This window comes from Bacillus rossius, chromosome 8, assembly GCF_032445375.1.
Source record: "Bacillus rossius redtenbacheri isolate Brsri chromosome 8, Brsri_v3, whole genome shotgun sequence".
Taxonomy (NCBI): domain Eukaryota; kingdom Metazoa; phylum Arthropoda; class Insecta; order Phasmatodea; family Bacillidae; genus Bacillus; species Bacillus rossius.
The window spans coordinates 32,523,877-32,541,534 of NC_086336.1; the positions used below are offsets into that span (position 1 = coordinate 32,523,877).

Here is a 17,658-nt window from a genome sequence, read left to right on the forward strand (position 1 = left end):
CACCAGCAGCATAGTATAATCTGTGTTCTTATTCTCTGCCAGGAGTGTCGGTGTTGGCCAAGGACTGTGCCGTGAGGAACTAAGAGACCAGCAGTATAGTGTGTGATACCTTGTTCTGTACCAGGAGTGTCGGCGTAGCCAAGGACTGTGCCGTGAGGAACTAAGAGACCAGCAGTATAGTGTGTGATACCTTGTTCTGTGCCAGGAGTGTCGGTGTTGGCCAAGGACTGTGCCGTGAGGAAATAAGAGACCAGCAGTATAGTGTGTGATACCTTGTTCTGTGCCAGGAGTGTCGGTGTTGGCCAAGGACTGTGCCGTGAGGAACTAAGAGACCAGCAGTATAGTGTGTGATACCTTGTTCTGTACCAGTAGTGTCGGTGTTGGCCAAGGACTGTGCCGTGAGGAACTAAGAGACCAGCAGTATAGTGTGTTATACCTTGTTCTGTGCCAGGAGTGTCGGTGTTGGCCAAGGACTGTGCCGTGAGAAACTAAGAGATCAGCAGTATAGTGTGTGATACCTTGTTCTGTACCAGGAGTGTCGGTGTTGGCCAAGGACTGTGCCGTGAGGAACTAAGAGATCAGCAGTATAGTGTATGATACCTTGTTCTGTACTAGGAGTGTCGGTGTTGGCCAAGGACTGTGCCATGAGGAACTAAGAGATCAGCAGTATAGTGTGTGATACCTTGTTCTGTGCCAGGAGTGTCGGTGTTGGCCAAGGACTGTGCCGTGAGGAACTAAGAGACCAACAGTATAGTGTGTGATACTTTGTTCTGTGCAAGGAGTGTCGGTGTTGGCCAAGGACTGTGCCGTGAGGAACTAAGAGATCAGCAGTATAGTGTGTGACACCTTGCTCTGTACCAGGAGTGTCGGTGTTGGCCAAGGACTGTGCCGTGAGGAACTAAGAGATCAGCAGTATAGTGTGTGATACCTTATTCTGTGCCAGGAGTGTCGGTGTTGGCCAAGGACTGTGCCGTGAGGAACTAAGAGACCAACAGTATAGTGTGTGATACTTTGTTCTGTGCCAGGAGTGTCGGTGTTGGCCAAGAACTGTGCCGTGAGGAACTAAGAGATCAGCAGTATAGTGTGTGATACTTTGTTCTGTGCCAGGAGTGTCGGTGTTGGCCAAGGACTGTGCCGTGAGGAACTAAGAGACCAACAGTATAGTGTGTGATACTTTGTTCTGTGCCAGGAGTGTCGGTGTTGGCCAAGGACTGTGCCGTGAGGAACTAAGAGATCAGCAGTATAGTGTGTGATACTTTGTTCTGTGCCAGGAGTGTCGGTGTTGGCCAAGGACTGTGCCGTGAGGAACTAAGAGACCAGCAGTATAGTGTGTGATACCTTGTTCTGTACCAGGAGTGTCGGTGTTGGCCAAGGACTGTGCCGTGAGGAACTAAGAGATCAGCAGTATAGTGTGTGATACCTTGTTCTGTGCCAGGAGTGTCGGTGTTGGCCAAGGACTGTGCCGTGAGGAACTAAGAGACCAGCAGTATAGTGTGTTATACCTTGTTCTGTGCCAGGAGTGTCGGTGTTGGCCAAGGACTGTGCCGTGAGGAACTAAGAGATCAGCAGTATTGTGTGTGGTACCTTGTTCTGTACCAGGAGTGTCGGTGTTGGCCAAGGACTGTGCCGTGAGGAACTAAGAGACCAGCAGTATAGTTTGTGATACCTTGTTCTGTGCCAGGAGTGTCGGTGTTGGCCCAGGACTGTGCCGTGAGGAACTAAGAGATCAGCAGTATAGTGTGTGATACCTTGTTCTGTACCAGGAGTGTCGGTGTTGGCCAAGGACTGTGCCGTGAGGAACTAAGAGACCAGCAGTATAGTGTGTTATACCTTGTTCTGTGCCAGGAGTGTCGGTGTTGGCCAAGGACTGTACCGTGAGGAACTAAGAGATCAGCAGTATAGTGTGTGATACCTTGTTCTGTACCAGGAGTGTCGGTGTTGGCCAAGGACTGTGCCGTGAGGAACTAAGAGACCAGCAGTATAGTTTGTGATACCTTGTCTGTGCCAGGAGTGTCGGTGTTGGCCAAGGACTGTGCCGTGAGGAACTAAGAGACCAACAGTATAGTGTGTGATACCTTGTTCTGTGCCAGGAGTGTCGGTATTGGCCAAGGACTGTGCCGAGAGGAACTAAGAGACCAGCAGTATAGTGTGTGGTACCTTTATCTGTGCCAGGAGTGTCAATGTTGGCAAAGGATTGTCACGTGAGGAACTAAGAGACCAACAGTATAGTGTGTGATACCTTGTTCTGTTACAGGAGTGTCGGTGTTTGCCAAGGACTGTGCTGTAAAGAACTATGGCGCCAGCAGCATAGTGTGTGTCTGCAATGCCACTTACTGCGACAAGATAGAGCGCATAAGTAAGGACTCCATCTCTGGAGGACACTACACGCACTTCGTCTCCAGCAAGGCTGGCCTCAGGCTCAAACAAACTACGAACAAGTTCCTACAGTCAGGTATGATTACAATTGAGACATTATATATTATATCAACGCACATTTAAGAATTCGGAATTTCTATATAGAACTAGTCAAAAACATTGATCTAAAACCAGAAGTTTCGTGTTCCTGGCAATGTCTGTTAATGATGGCTTGTATACTACTCTGGATGTTATATCTTAGTGTAACAGGCTTTATTTCGGTGGATTCTCGTAAAACAGATGTTCATCATAGGGGTAGTTAAACTTATTAAAACAATGACTTGGTTTAATCGTGAGAAAATATTGATTACAACCCAGAGGAGAATGTTCAAATAATGATCACCGCAAAAGAGCTGCAGGATTTTTTCGATCGATAGAAAAGGTTTATTCGCGGGGATGGGCAGGTGGTGGTTATGCTTACAGAGCGTTTTTCTCCCTACAGACTCAGCATTGTCTCGCGAGGACACTCTGAAGCTGACGGTGCAGAGAGACGTCAAGTACCAGGACATTGCCGGTTTCGGCGGAGCCATCAACGATGCCGCGGCCATAAACATCAGGAGTTTGAGCGGAATGGTAGCGGAAAATTTGATGCAGTAAGGCTGTCATCATTGCGTATTTACTTTTAAAAATTATTTAACATAACTTATAAAATAATATTTTAATATGATTTAAAAGTTTGGTGTTTGTATGTATGTATATTCCAAGCATCGGTCTATATTTAATAAATTGTTAGGAATTTACAACGGAATCATTGGAATAATTTATTGTAGTGGCCATTTTAAATATCTAATTCCGGATAAATTTTTTTCTCGACTCTGCCGGAAATTATTTTGTGACTTTGGAATGATTAATTTTCACTGCGTATAGTCTGCATAATTGAGTTATTCATTATACATATTTTTCTCTTTAAAGTGTCGTTTGGTGGTTATTTAGACGAGTTTAAATCAGTTCATACAAACCAGATGTCTGTGCTAAAAATAAATAGTTTAAGGTCTAGATAAGTAAACTACAAAGAGACAATTTAGAACGTTTCATCGTTTAATGAAGTAGTCTTACTATGTTTCAATGACAAAGCAAGCATCAAAAAATGACTCATAGGCTGTGTCTGAATTAAAGTGCATAACTACTTTCTTGTAATACTGCATACTTAATTTGACCTTATAGTGTACAAGATCAGTCTCAACAGATAGAATTTCTGGCGTTACAAATGATATGAGCAGATTGAAAGGTTGTTAACATATTTTTTTTTTTTAGTGAAATAGATTGTAGTCCAAAATAAAAATTTGATCTGCTAAGAGGAAATTTATACACTTAATTACAATTTCATGCATTATAGCAATATAGTACTTAATATTCTACCTTTGCTGCGTAAGTTACAGTCGGTATATGTGCACGTATTTGTTGAAACGTTATATAAATGTTTGATGTTTTTTTTCTTTTAATATTTTAAACCTGGAAAATGTAAAGTGAACATTATTTTACAAGTTTTCTTCTTAATAAAGTGTTAAAACAAAATTAACCTTATAGTGATAACAGATTTTACTTTCTGTGAAGTAACAGAATCAATTATTTTATAATCGATACAGAGTTAGATACTATGAATAAAAAGATAGTAAACAGTACACTGTGAGTAGTAGTAATTATAAATATAGGAAGTATACACACACTGGGTATTTAAATGGCATCAGTTGTTATTTTCACTGACAAAATGATTTTTAGGCGCATATTATTTTCACAAGAGTCCTTAAAAATATAAAACAAAAACAATCAACAAATCAGATGAGAGAGGTCAATATTCTCAGTTTGCCAAATAACAACTTACAATTATTTACTCAAATGAAAAACTAAATTTACTATCCGAGCGTATTTTAAACATCAATAACACTTTAAAACTCCACTCCAACTAGATTCCAGAAATAAAGTAAATTAAATAATCAATCTTCGTATGAATCTAGCGTTGCCAATATGTTGGACATTAAAACAAAAATGTGTATTATTTTCGCAGGGTTAAATCAATTTTTAAAGAAAATATTGTTTTAAATTTGTTTAAAAAATTCTGCGTTGATAATAAATAAGTTCCTGACTAGTTCAAATCAGTACAGGCACGAGAGGTTGAATCACAGGACCCTGGCCTTGAGAAGTTCCGTGCGTGGTTTAAATGTGTGAATTTAATAATAAAATAATTTAAATATTCAAACAAACTGAAAATAAAACTGTTCACTAGTGCTTGGGGCAACCTTTGAGACTAACTACACTTGTCTCAGTACGTGACAAACGTCTTAAAATGCAATGGCGTCACTGATTTGTGTACCAACTGCCATTTCAACATGGCCCAACAGCCGCTGGACCTGGGTACACTATAAATCACTGTTGATAGTTCTACGTGTAGTTTTTGACGCACTTAATGTCTTTCATGTCACGCACAGTTATTAGCGCAAATATTAGCACAACATTTGTGCTGGAAAACAACACTTTTGCGGTGAATTAGGTCCAAAAATGTCTCGCTGTCGTGCAACGGGTCTGAAAAGGCCAAGATTTCAAGCAATGTAATTGTTTCAAATTTTGAAGGGCCGCGCCGCCGAAGACGTCGGCCAATCACATGTTGCCATTCAGAACCACCGCCAGAGACACAAACTGTGTATAGTTACATAAACACCAGTTATGTAAATTATAAAGTTTCTTCGCACATACTTCAAAAATATATAAAATATGGTCCAAAATAATATAATGTCCAAAATAAAACGTTACAACAATGTAAACAAAATGAATACTTCAAATGATTGTGTCTAGGCTAGGCTAGTACAACCTACAAAACGGTTTTAAAATAACGTGGTTTCTTTACCGGAAAACACGCATAAAGTAAACGGATTAGTTTACTCGCATACCTGCGTACTTCACTTCCAATTCGAACAGCCCTCCTGATGTCACTGCTGGAGACAAGGGAAATTCAAACACTCACTACAGAAAATCAAAGACATCACTTATAAAAGGAAATGATCAGTTGTAGGCCAAACATACTATTTAATTTTGGAATTCAAAAACTCTTCAAAAATATTTACTTTTAATTTGAACCTTATTTGTTTTAAATATGTCTTACAAGTTTAATTCTAATATTTAAAATGCAATACTATTGGAAACTAATTTTTGAGAGCTAACCTAACTACAACTACCTAGCTTGTACATATACAAAACCAAGACACCTGCTATTACAACCAGAGAGACCATTCAGTACCTACGTCCTTAAATAAAACACAAACTAAGAATGAAACCTTAAATTTTAAAAAAATAATTAGATCATATAATTTAAGGAGTCATTAAAACTGTTAATCAAACCTTCAAAGTTATTTTGAGTTTATTCTTGTGAAATGACACAGAATTTCATTGATTGGGTATCATTTACATACTGCACTTTGAATGCACACTTTAACTACATGTCCCACAAAAAGTTTAAGATCATGAAATCATTTAATATAATAATATTTTGGTCTAAAGTTCTGGTATAAGTTGCTTCTTGGCAGAAATAAATATTTAAAAGCTAATTTTTAATAGCTTTTGACGCCTTGTTAACAAATTTAACAAAAAGTAAAATAAAGGCGATACAAAAATTTTATCTCAGAACTGCTATTCGTTTACGTATCTTTCATTACTATTACGATTTTTTTTAAATCAAGTCATTGTTTTATTGCAATATATTTTTTTTACTACATAGCTATTGGTTTGTCCAAACATACAACACTTTACAAACTCCATTATTATAAAAAAAAACTCTAAAAACATTACATTACTTCAACTGTAATTCAGATTTTCTAGATTTCACAATTTTATTTTATTTAAAAAATAATTGCTATAATGTAGAATGATTAGTTAGTTAGTAAAAAAATTCCAAAGAATAATTTTACGGTTACTAAATTTTAATTAAAGTTCAAACCAAATTTTATTAACCGAACATTATCAAAAATCTAATGATGGATTTAAAATTTTAACGGGCCCTCCAAGTTCAGATGGAAAATTTTCCAGATATCTTAAAGAATTGTTGACGTAAAACATATAGTAACATAACTTTTAGTTGCAGTATTTGGCTCTTTTTCGTCTCGTTAAGAATACACAAAATTAGTGTGATAAGTAGAATATGAAACACGATATTGGGGCTGTGACAATATTTAAAAGACGTTTATACTTTGGAATATATATATATATATATTTGTTTAATTGATAACATTAGATCGTAGTCATGTATGGCCAGTATCACCTACTACTTCTTGCCTTCCTGGTTGTGGCCAGGTTAGTTGTAAGTGGGACGGTTTGGCATGTCTTGTAGCTATCCTTCAAGCGCGATTAACAACCGAAGGCTTGGTGTTCTGGCAGAGTATTAATGTAGGGCCATTCGTAGCCTATCTGTGATTGGTCACTGTGGGTTGCCATTGCCTTCACATCACATTTAAAGACTCTCCGATGCAAAGCAACACTGAATTATTTTTTATGGAACAGAAATATTCATGTAAAATTACAGATATTAGTAAATTTATTTTTATTTTAATTTAAAACAACTGTATCACTAAACAATATTGTTCGCAATAATAATAGGTTCGGATTCTGACATTTATGCTTTGTGTTGTCCCAGTACCTCCAATCGTTAAAGTAATTGTGAAACCGTTCTTTGAATAGCTTCCCCAGTTTTAACTTCCCACATTAATAAGCATAATTAATCAAAATAAATTAAAATTGGCTAATATTATATATTTTTTTCATGGATTGAAAATTTTATGCTTGAATGAAAAATCAACTAAAATATATAATTATGCACAAATTTTGTAAGAAATACTCAGTATTATCTCAAAAACTTATTCCATATTTGCAAACATAAGCATACATGTTGTACAAAGTTACAATATCAATCTTGTAGTATTGCAAACTATTTCTTGGCAACTGGTTTCCAGAGGAATTTTCAGAAAATTGTTTTCTGTTAATAGTTTTATAATTCTAAAGGGTATGTACTTCTTATATGAATGATATGTATGTCATTTTTGTGTATTTCAGGAGTTATTTTGGCGAAGGCGGGTCACAGTATACAATTTTGAGAAATCCTATGGGCGCAACTGATTTCTCAGCTAAATACTACACCTTTGATGACGTAGTTAATGACACAGCTCTGGAGCACTTCGCTTTGGGTGACGAGGATTTAAAATATAAGGTATATAAACGACAAAATAAAGTTAAACACACTGTAACACACTAGTTTAATGACCTGATTTAGCTAAGGATATGTTTACATTTCGAGCAAAACAATCAGAGAACACCCCAAGAACTGTCACACTCATTATCTATGGAAAAAACTATAGATGACAAAAATTCATATTTTTGAAATTAAAAAATTTACACTAGAAAAAGAATCATTCATTTTAATGACTTGATGTAAGCTTTTGGACATACGCCATTGCTAAGCACATGTATGTCTGTTGAAGAAAATTACAAAAAACCAAAAGACAAAAAACACAAATTAAGCAAAAATTGCTGTTGTCAACAGGATATATACACCACATAATATTCCATAACAGGAATATGGTCAACAAACAAAGAAAAACAAAGAAAAATGGACTAAGAGAACAAAAAAAATACAAATGATGAATTAAACCCCCAAAAAATTAAGTACAACAGTTAAAAACACAACAAAACGAAAAGACGAAACAAACAAAACAGTTTTCCAAAACAGCAACAAGCCAGCACAACAGTTGAAACGAGACAAAAACACAACAAAACGAAAAGACGAAAAAAAAAAAAAAAAAAAACAATATTTTTCCAAAACATAAACAAGCGACGTTTCGGGAACTGCTATCTGCTCCCGTCCTCAGGCAGAGACGTACATGGTACGACTGCAGTCGCACCTGTGTCTTCGTACAGTGTGCGTCTCTGCCTAAGGACGGGAGCAGATAGCAGTTCCCGAAACGTCACTTGTTTCTGTTTTGGAAAACTATTGTGTTTGTTTCGTCTTTTCGTTTTGTTGTGTTTTTAACTGTTGTGCTAACTTTTTTTGAGGTTCAATTCATCATTTGTAGGTTGTTTCTTTTTGTTCTCTTAGTCCATTTTTATTTGTTTTTGTTTGTTTTTTAACCATATTCCTGTTATGGAATTATGTGGTGTATATATCCTGTTGACAACGGCAATTTTTTGCTTAATTTGTGGTTTTTGTCTTTTGGTTTTTTGTAGTTTTCTTCTACAGACATACATGTGCTTAGCAATGGCGTATGTCCAAAAGCTTACATCAAGTCATGTACTCCCATTGCACAAATCTTTCAAAGATAATATTCATTTTAATGTAGTAAAATTCGTATGCATATTTGTTCAGTAACATTATTTTGTTTTAAGATTGTAATTAAACTTATTAGAATGTTAATTGACTAAATAATACAGACTGTGATACAAAAAGTAAGTATTTGATTTATGAAAATAAAATTTATTAAAATCATAACCCTTACATGCAATAGCTATGGAAAATTATTGTCTGAAAGGCGAAGAACTGTATTATTATTTATAACTATTATTATTAGGTTCTAATTATGTACTCTGAACTTCATACAGAATGTTTTAATAGATAAAGGCTAATGAGTTGTTGAAAATAGTTTTATCTCAATTACTGCATTTAAACATACCAAACCCTGCCACACGACAAATATTTTTCAAAACTTGGTAGGTCTACGGTAATCCTACTTAGTTGTTTTTTAACAAATCGTTCTTTAACCTATTAAAAAAAACTGTACAACACATGTAAAATTAGTGTAACAAGATTTTAACAATTGTGTGCATTTTTAGGAAAACTTCACCTGTTTATTGTAGCTGAATTTTTGAGACGTCTCAACTGGTTAACGTGTGATTATATACTTACTGTTTTTAGGGTTCACATTGGGCCATAGTTCTTCAGATTAAGTGTGAGCCAAAAACAAAAGCAGAAATATTGCAAATTAATCCATGAAATTATCCTGTATAAAATTATATATTTTGAATGTTTACATATACTCTACATACAAACCCTTAGCAAAAGCCGTGAGTTGCTATTATTTTCGTCACGAGAGCTTTATTTTCTAAATTAAAGTTTTAAAGCCTTCTTGAAACCATGCAATTGCCAAAGATTTGGTTTTACCCGATCAAAAGTTCAATTTTTTACAATAATCCGTTTATCACTTGCTAAAATACACAATTAGCCAATAAAATGTTTTGTCTAGAATCCAAAGAAAGTTTCTTGATATACTTTTATATTTTACTAGGTTATGTAACTTTAAAGACAATGGTAAACATATAATCATTATTTTTGCAATTAATTATTTTCAAGTACATGACTGTTCCCGGAGATATGCATAAAAACGTATTATATTCAACTAGATATTCCTGTAACTTCAGCTTACAAATTTCGCATATTTAATTTTGACGTTTCTGGCAGTTTAATGAATGACTTCATAACAAAAAAATATATATTTTCTTTTGCTGTGTTGTTAGAAAACTAAAGGAAAATTTAAACATTAATCATAATAATCTAATAATCGCACAGTGAAGGCTTGTGCATATTAGATAACCACAAGATTTCACAAAGCGCATTTATTTTAGAAATGTGACAATCTTTTCTTGCAGATACCACTTATCAAGCGTGCGCAACAACTGAACAAGCGTGGAATAAAACTTTTCACAGAAGCCTGGTCGGCGCCATATTGGATGAAGAAAAATGGCACTGTTTATGGGACTAGTCACCTGTTGCCAGAGAACTACCAGCTATGGGCCAACTACCACGTTAAGTAAGTATTGCAATTAAGTACGACAGTAATTTTAGCTTTAACATATATCGTGATAGGAATCAAATACAATCAAAGCGTTAATCAAATAAAATTCTTCACTAGAATAGGCCTGAATATTAACACAAATATTCAAATGAGGAATTAAAGAGGAGTTTAATCTAAAAGTTTTACTATCCTGAGAAGGTAGAGATGAATTATAATATGTAAATGCTTATATTTTTATTAATGTATTTATGATTACAAGGTACTTCGATGCATACGCCAAGGAGAATATAACTTACTGGGGACTAACAGCTCAGAACGAGCCTACTCAAGGTGACATCATTCCATCTCAGATCATAACCATGGGCTGGAAAGCGGAGCAGCAGAGGGACTGGATAGCGCAGCATCTGGGTCCGACCCTGCACAAGGCAGGCTACGACTACCTCAAGCTGATGATACTGGACGACAATCGGCGATACCTCCCTAAGTGGGCCGAGACGGTGAGGACACTGACGAATATTTGCCTCGTGTGAAATTTGATTTTGGGCGATCAGTTTGTGTGATGTATGTATATCCACTACAGAAAATAAAAACAATTTTTTTTTGGTTCAACCACAGTCTGGGGAGGACTTTTCAGACGTCTATCCCTTTAATTTCGTCTGTTATGATAAATCTTTAAGATGGTTTGATCTTAGAGTTATGCCTATCACCATGACGATTTCAGCACAAATCCCTGATCTTTCTGGTCTAAAATTATTCAGCTTGGAGGTCATGCACCTGCAATTAATGCTCATTTCAAAAATTGGTCAAGAGTATGTCCTTAATTTTCCAAGCGATGTCGCAAGCTTTCTACCATTACAGTTTACAACAATTATATTATGATTCGGTTATCTTTTAATTTTTGTCCTACAATGAAGAGTGTTGAAGTTTATATGATATATAGTTGTTCCTTTCTGTGAAAACAAAATAGAGTGAAGAGGAAATTAATGTTTAATTTAATACGGATTTCTTTTCTCAGGTGTTCGCTAACAAGACGGCTCGAGATTACGTGGCTGGAATCGGTGTCCACTACTATACAGATTCCTATGATAGTCCATCGCTTCTAACTCAGACTCACGAAGAGTTTCCAGACAAATTCATTTTGTACACTGAAGCCTGTGACCGTAAGTACAAACGTATAAATTTGTACTGCTTCCGTCATTCTCGTAAGACAGCAAACAACTTTGAGAAGTATTTTAACTTCAAAGGTTATGGTCTGGACCTATTTTACAAAAATGTTACTTACTTAAGACAATGGAATGACATTTCATATTATTAATGTATTGTAAACATTTTAAAACTGTCTGTTACTCAATATTTAAACTTTTAAAACAAGTTTACTTGCTTTGTCCAAAACATTTTGGAGCAAATTTGGAAAATATAAACAAAAGTGTTGCTCAAAGTAGTTTTTATTTGGAACTTATCTCGTCCAAATACTTGTTTTTGGTCTGTTTAGTTTGCGATGCTCTGCTTTAAATGTCGAATGATTCACTGATGTTCAGGTAATAGTGTTACCACTACCCTTGTTTATTCGCAGCTCACGAGGTTTAGATATGTAATCAAAATTGATGTCATAATGATAACAATTGCGCACCAACAGACTTTCCGATAAAGAAATTTATTTAATTTTTTTATTTTGCATTGCGTTGCGTGCACCATGTTACTGAAAAGTTAAGTAGGATTTGGCTTTCGCAAAATGGTTAGAATGGTGGATATTAGTTATATCATTATATTTTTAGGCAGAGTTCAAAGAAAGATTACCTGTTGTAGCTGTTGCCATGGTGTGACTCCCGTAAAAATTTTATATAGTTTTACGTTTCATACACCATAGATTCCAAAATCATAGTCAACTCAAAGGTTTTAATATATATGTGTGTGTGTGTGTGTGTGTGTGTAAGAAAACTGCCATAAGTTTGAACAAATAAATTCTAAATTTGAACAAATAAATTCTAAAATTATACATAAAATAAAGTAATGGTAAATCTTAATCGTGTTCAGAAGCATATATATGCCGGAGCTGGCGCAGGGTTCAGGGAGAGGTGCTGTGCCGATAACCGGCATCTTGGATTGTGACGTCACGGTTGCCATCATGGATGACCTTGACCTTTAATATTCCTCGAAAATTACTCAAAATTCCTCATAATAACTAGAAATTTCCCTACTTCAAGGGAAAAATTCCCGTCTTGAGAAAAAATTTCCCATTTTATTTCCACAAAAAATATAACAGTTCTTAATGTCCTCTTTGAGGCTCAAATTCTCTGTGAACAAGCCTCCAATAAGCCTCTGAAGGGGAGCTTTGTCCTCCACCTTGATCTCGGATGCCATCGTTGCAATTTTCGTTACGGCTCCAACTAGCTACGAGATTACGAGGCTACCAAGCTATGGGACTACGAGGCTACATGGCAACAGGCTACGAGATTGTAGGGCTACAGGCCTCTTGAATATGAAGTTACAAGTCCATGAGACTACAAGACTGCAAGGCTAGAGAGGCTAAATTGCAACAAAGGCTACGAGTCTGCGAGGCTACAGGAATACAAGACTACGTCTTTTAATCTTGTAGCTTCGTATCCAAGTTGACTTGTAGCTAAATTTTGCTGAAGAAGATAGGTATAAAACAGCTGGAGACGATTACTTTTGGAGGTAATGAATTTCGGAGCCAAAGACTGTTGGAGCCAATGATTTTGGAGCCAAAGACTGTTGGAGCCAAATAATGTTGTAACCGAATACTTTTGGAACCTATGACCTTTTGAGCCAGTATTATTTTGAGCCAAACATTGTTGGAGACAAAGACTTTTGGAACCGATGACTTTAGGAGTCAATGATTTTGGAACTAAACAATGTTGGAGCCAAAGACTTTCGGAGTCGATGTTTTTTGGAGCCAATAACTTTAGGAGCGAAAGACATTTGGAGCAAAATACAGCAAATCAGTTGGAGGCCATGTAGCCTACCTTAAATTGACGATAGTAGATAGTTGAATGTGAAAATTTACATCCTTTTGTTAAATGTACGTAGTCAAGCCAGTGTTATCGTATACTACTAATGAGTTCGTATCCTTCTAACTAGTTCATATCCCTGTGGCGAGATCATATCTCTGCTATGAGATTGTATCTTACCTAGTTAAATTTTTGCATAAACTTGTGTACTTTTCGTAAAATATGCTACCATTTTTGGAATGTGCTTTCAAATGTGCTCCTTTTTGTGACCCCTTTTGGTCGAATGTGCTTCCTGTTTTAAACGTGCTTCCTTATTCATGTATGTGTTTTCTTTTTATTATGTGCTTTATTTTTGATGACGAATAAGCATCGATAAGTCTCTACTCAGGACATGATTTACCGCGGTGACGACTGATCTATACGCCTGACATTGAAAGAACGGATTTAAAATGTTGGTCACATATCCACAAATAATACACCATGGTACAGTATGATATTGTACATGAACTGTTTATATTTTCGCCAAGTATTAACGAAAAATACTTCTTGGCTACTGACTAGGTGTGTTTGACCACCTACTGGATGCGTCTGGCTATAAACTGGATGTATTCGTTTTTAAAATAATTCAAGCAATAGAGAATTTTGATTTAATGCAGTTTTTTTGGACATACGCCATTGCAGTTTTGCATTGTTTGTCATGTAAAAATTCCGATAAAAATAATTATTGACTCCCACTTATGTGGTGGTTGGATTATGTGGTGTTGCATCGTTTCATAAGTTCATCCACCGAGATTTGAACCAAGTATCTTCGAAGTCTGTGATAAGTGCGGCTTAAAATAAAAGACTGTATATTTTTTATAATTTCTATAGACTTTAAATTGGTCTTTGTGGTTTAGAACTGGAGACTCCAATGTCAGTGACAAGTTATATTTTTACAAAGTTTTTTAATAGATTATTTTTTTAATTATAAATTAAGTTTTTTTAATTACTTAGGTGGGTTCTAACCAGAGAATCTGAAATCAATGACTCGAAAAATAACTTTTATATATATATATATATATATGTGTGTGTGTGATATATTGTTTAGCACATTTAATAATTAAATATTTTTAGTTTTAGTTTTCAGGTAAAAAAGAGCTCAGGATCTCAAATTTCCTTGGAGGTATCATATTACAATTGAGGTATCATATATAACAGTCAGAATTCAAGGTTAGGGTAAGATTGAAGTAAGACCACCGGAAACCAAGATATCGGACTTCATGATCCATCTAACGCTAACTGAAAGTTAAGATATATATTTTAATGAAATGTTAAGCTTTATGTCAATGAAACCCATATAGTGTTGGTTGATTAGTGCACAAGTAATGCAAAATGTAAAGTTATGTTTTTTTAGCTCAGATCACCAATTCAATTAATAGTAATAAATTTACTTAAGTTAAAATTGCATTATTTTTCAGGAGTTCTATTCTTAAAAATCTTTTTGAGATACATATTGCGTGTTATTTGGAGGTATCCTCGTATTATTGACCTTGGTTCTTGAGATATATAGAGCTAGTTCGGTAATCAATGAGACTATAAAATATTGCAAGGATTTGAACAACTGTATACAAATATATTCAAATCTTTATTTATAAACAGTGTAAATTTTTAGTTTGTTAAATAAGGAAAATCAATCTGCTAATATATGCTACGAAGTTTGCTTTATGTTGCAGTTCATAAGATAAATGCAAGCTATCTAGGCAACTGGGAAAGCGGAGAACTATATGGAACGAGCATTATTCAGGTGAGTTACGTGACAGCAGCCAATTTTTATTTTTAAGAACAAGAAGAATGTGTTTTCCTTGCGTTAATAACTATTTGCTTTTTTTCTCTTTTACTGCTAACTAGTTGGTATGATATATTTTGTCCGTGCATTCCTTTCGTTGAGCCAATTTCTATAATTAGGTAAGGGCGAATATCGATACATTTTCATAACTTTCTATAAACGTATTAAGATCTGACATGCTATTGAAATAATTTTCTAATGTTCTAAATAGAGTGTTTGATGCTAAAATAATTAAATGATTTAAAACACTGTTAGAAACATGCTTATAATTATAAGTGCGTCAACAATTGTAAACACTTTTAATTAATTTTGATTGACAATGTATTCACTGGAAAATTGCAAAGGTATAAATTATATTTTCATAAGTTTAACTGTGACTGCACAATAAAGAGAGCACAGGAAAATGCAGCAGATTCCTTCACGACAGTCACTTTCCAGTTAATTTATTTCTCTTCGACAATGGCTGACCTTTGCTTTGTTTCTGTTGTTTTTACTTGTTGGAAAAATATTAGTCAGTAGTGAATTATTATTCTAAGGACACATGCTAAGCATTTATGTACGTATATACCTTTTAAGTAATTCATTTTTATTCCTTTAGATTTACTATAGTACCGGACACTAATACGAAAAGGCATATCTTGTTTAGTTATAAGCGATACAAAATAGTTAACACGCGAAGAAGCATTTGTTGAATGTATGTTGGACGGCTGGTGAATTTTTAAAATAAATTCAAAAGTCTTTCAGGCAGCTACAGCCATTTGATCGAAACATTTTATTTTACTTCGCACCACAGAGCCATAGTGACAATAAATATTTCTAGAACAATAACAAGTATTAAAAACGGCGATAGTAAATACGAGTACAAAAACCCCACTGTATTAACTAGAGGATTATTAACGACTGCACAATATGAGTTTATTAAGTTTTTTCTGAAATAAATATGATATTAAATCTTATTTTACCAATTATTCGAAATGATTTTTAATTTTTTTATATTTAATTTATTTCTTGCATAGCATGACTAAAAAATTCAGTTAGTAATATTAATAAATATTTTGGACAAACGGAAATAACTTTAAGTTTAAATATGGTAGATTATTTTATTATTTTTATTATTTTACTGTGTGTAAATAAGGTTTATTATATTATTTTTAAGGTATTCAGTTCACTGTAATTATGTGACTACGTACATAAACAGCGAATCAAATGAAATACGAAAAATATTTATACATAAAGTAAAACATTTCTTGAGACTTTCTTTATGTTTATAGTGAGTTTAAAGCACTCAACATTCAGTACATGTTATGAGCCGAACATGCAACACTGTAAATGCTTAGGAACTGAAAGAGATAGCTAACACAGTTATTAAGATATGAAATGTGAGAGATTTATTTAATATATTTGCATATTTAAAAATAAATATTAAATTTACTAGAGAAGAATTATGTATTTTACGAGGAAAGTACCAAAAAAAAGTAACCTCATACAGACAGCCATAAACCTATTTTGGTTACAATTAACGAGTTTGGGATGACCATTTTTTTATTTTTATCAATTATCTCAGGTTTTTAATTTGTCAAAGACTTAATCATATCAAATTTCAAATTTCTTTGTATGTTCAAAGGTAAACTTTAAAAAAAAATTACTGAAAACTAACAAAAACATAACATGTAAGGTAGTCTAATATTAGGTACTCTAATAATAAATTGGTTCGTATTGTGAAACCAAACATTAAGTTAACATTTTCAATTAAATTTAATTGCCTTATGAAAACAAAACTTTTAATTGTGGGAGTGACATAATGACATACGAATATTTGGTAAGATAAAATATTACGAGATAATCTTCAGTGTAGGAAATCTCAAAAGCATTGACTGTTGCACTAGGCTATTAACCACTGGAGCGTAGGCTGGACGGACTGGAGCCTGGCTCTGAACCTGGAGGGAGGACCCACGTGGACCTGCTGCCCCTTCAACTCAGCCGTCATCGTCAACTCCACGGCTGACGAGTTCTACAAGCAGCCCATGTTCTACTTCCTGGCGCACTTCTCGTCCTTCGTGCCGCCCGGCTCAGTGCGCATTGGACTCTCCTCCGAGCAGTCTTCTGACGTCATGTCCACGGCCTTCCTCACCCCGGACCAGGAGACCGTCATCGTGCTCATGAACAGGTCAGCACTGATGCTCTCCTTTTCAATCCCGAAATAACACCTATCTGCCTGGTCGCGACACAATCCTGCAAGCGGTCTGTGATGTCCTGACCATGGCCTTCCTCACCCCGGACCAGGAGACCGTCATCGTGCTCATGAACAGGTCAGCACTGATGCTCTCCTTTTCAATCCCGAAATAACACCTATCTGCCTGGTCGCGACACAATCCTGCAAGCGGTCTGTGATGTCCTGACCATGGCCTTCCTCACCCCGGACCAGGAGACCGTCATCGTGCTCATGAACAGGTCAGCACTGATGCTCTCCTTTTCAATCCCGAAATAACACCTATCTGCCTGGTCGCGACACAATCCTGCAAGCGGTCTGTGATGTCCTGACCATGGCCTTCCTCACCCCGGACCAGGAGATCGTCATCGTGATCATGAACATGTCAGCACTGCCCATTCCCCGAGGTAACACCTACTTGTCTAGTCGAGACACTCCCTCGAGCAGTCCTCTGAAAATCTGTCCACGGCCTTC

General features: G+C 35.6%; 1 protein-coding gene across 1 annotated transcript in view; it reads left to right on the forward strand.

Annotated features, from left to right (window-relative positions):
• Nucleotides 1-17,658, forward strand: part of LOC134534717 (lysosomal acid glucosylceramidase-like) — a 28,068-nt gene that overhangs the window by 7,479 nt on the left and 2,931 nt on the right. Inside the window, exons 2-9 of the mRNA XM_063373202.1 lie at nucleotides 2,255-2,452; nucleotides 2,858-3,008; nucleotides 7,453-7,606; nucleotides 10,036-10,196; nucleotides 10,441-10,678; nucleotides 11,197-11,341; nucleotides 14,863-14,933; nucleotides 16,862-17,142. Of these exons, the coding sequence (XP_063229272.1) occupies nucleotides 2,255-2,452; nucleotides 2,858-3,008; nucleotides 7,453-7,606; nucleotides 10,036-10,196; nucleotides 10,441-10,678; nucleotides 11,197-11,341; nucleotides 14,863-14,933; nucleotides 16,862-17,142 (1,399 nt within the window). The remainder of the gene's footprint in view (nucleotides 1-2,254; nucleotides 2,453-2,857; nucleotides 3,009-7,452; nucleotides 7,607-10,035; nucleotides 10,197-10,440; nucleotides 10,679-11,196; nucleotides 11,342-14,862; nucleotides 14,934-16,861; nucleotides 17,143-17,658) is intronic.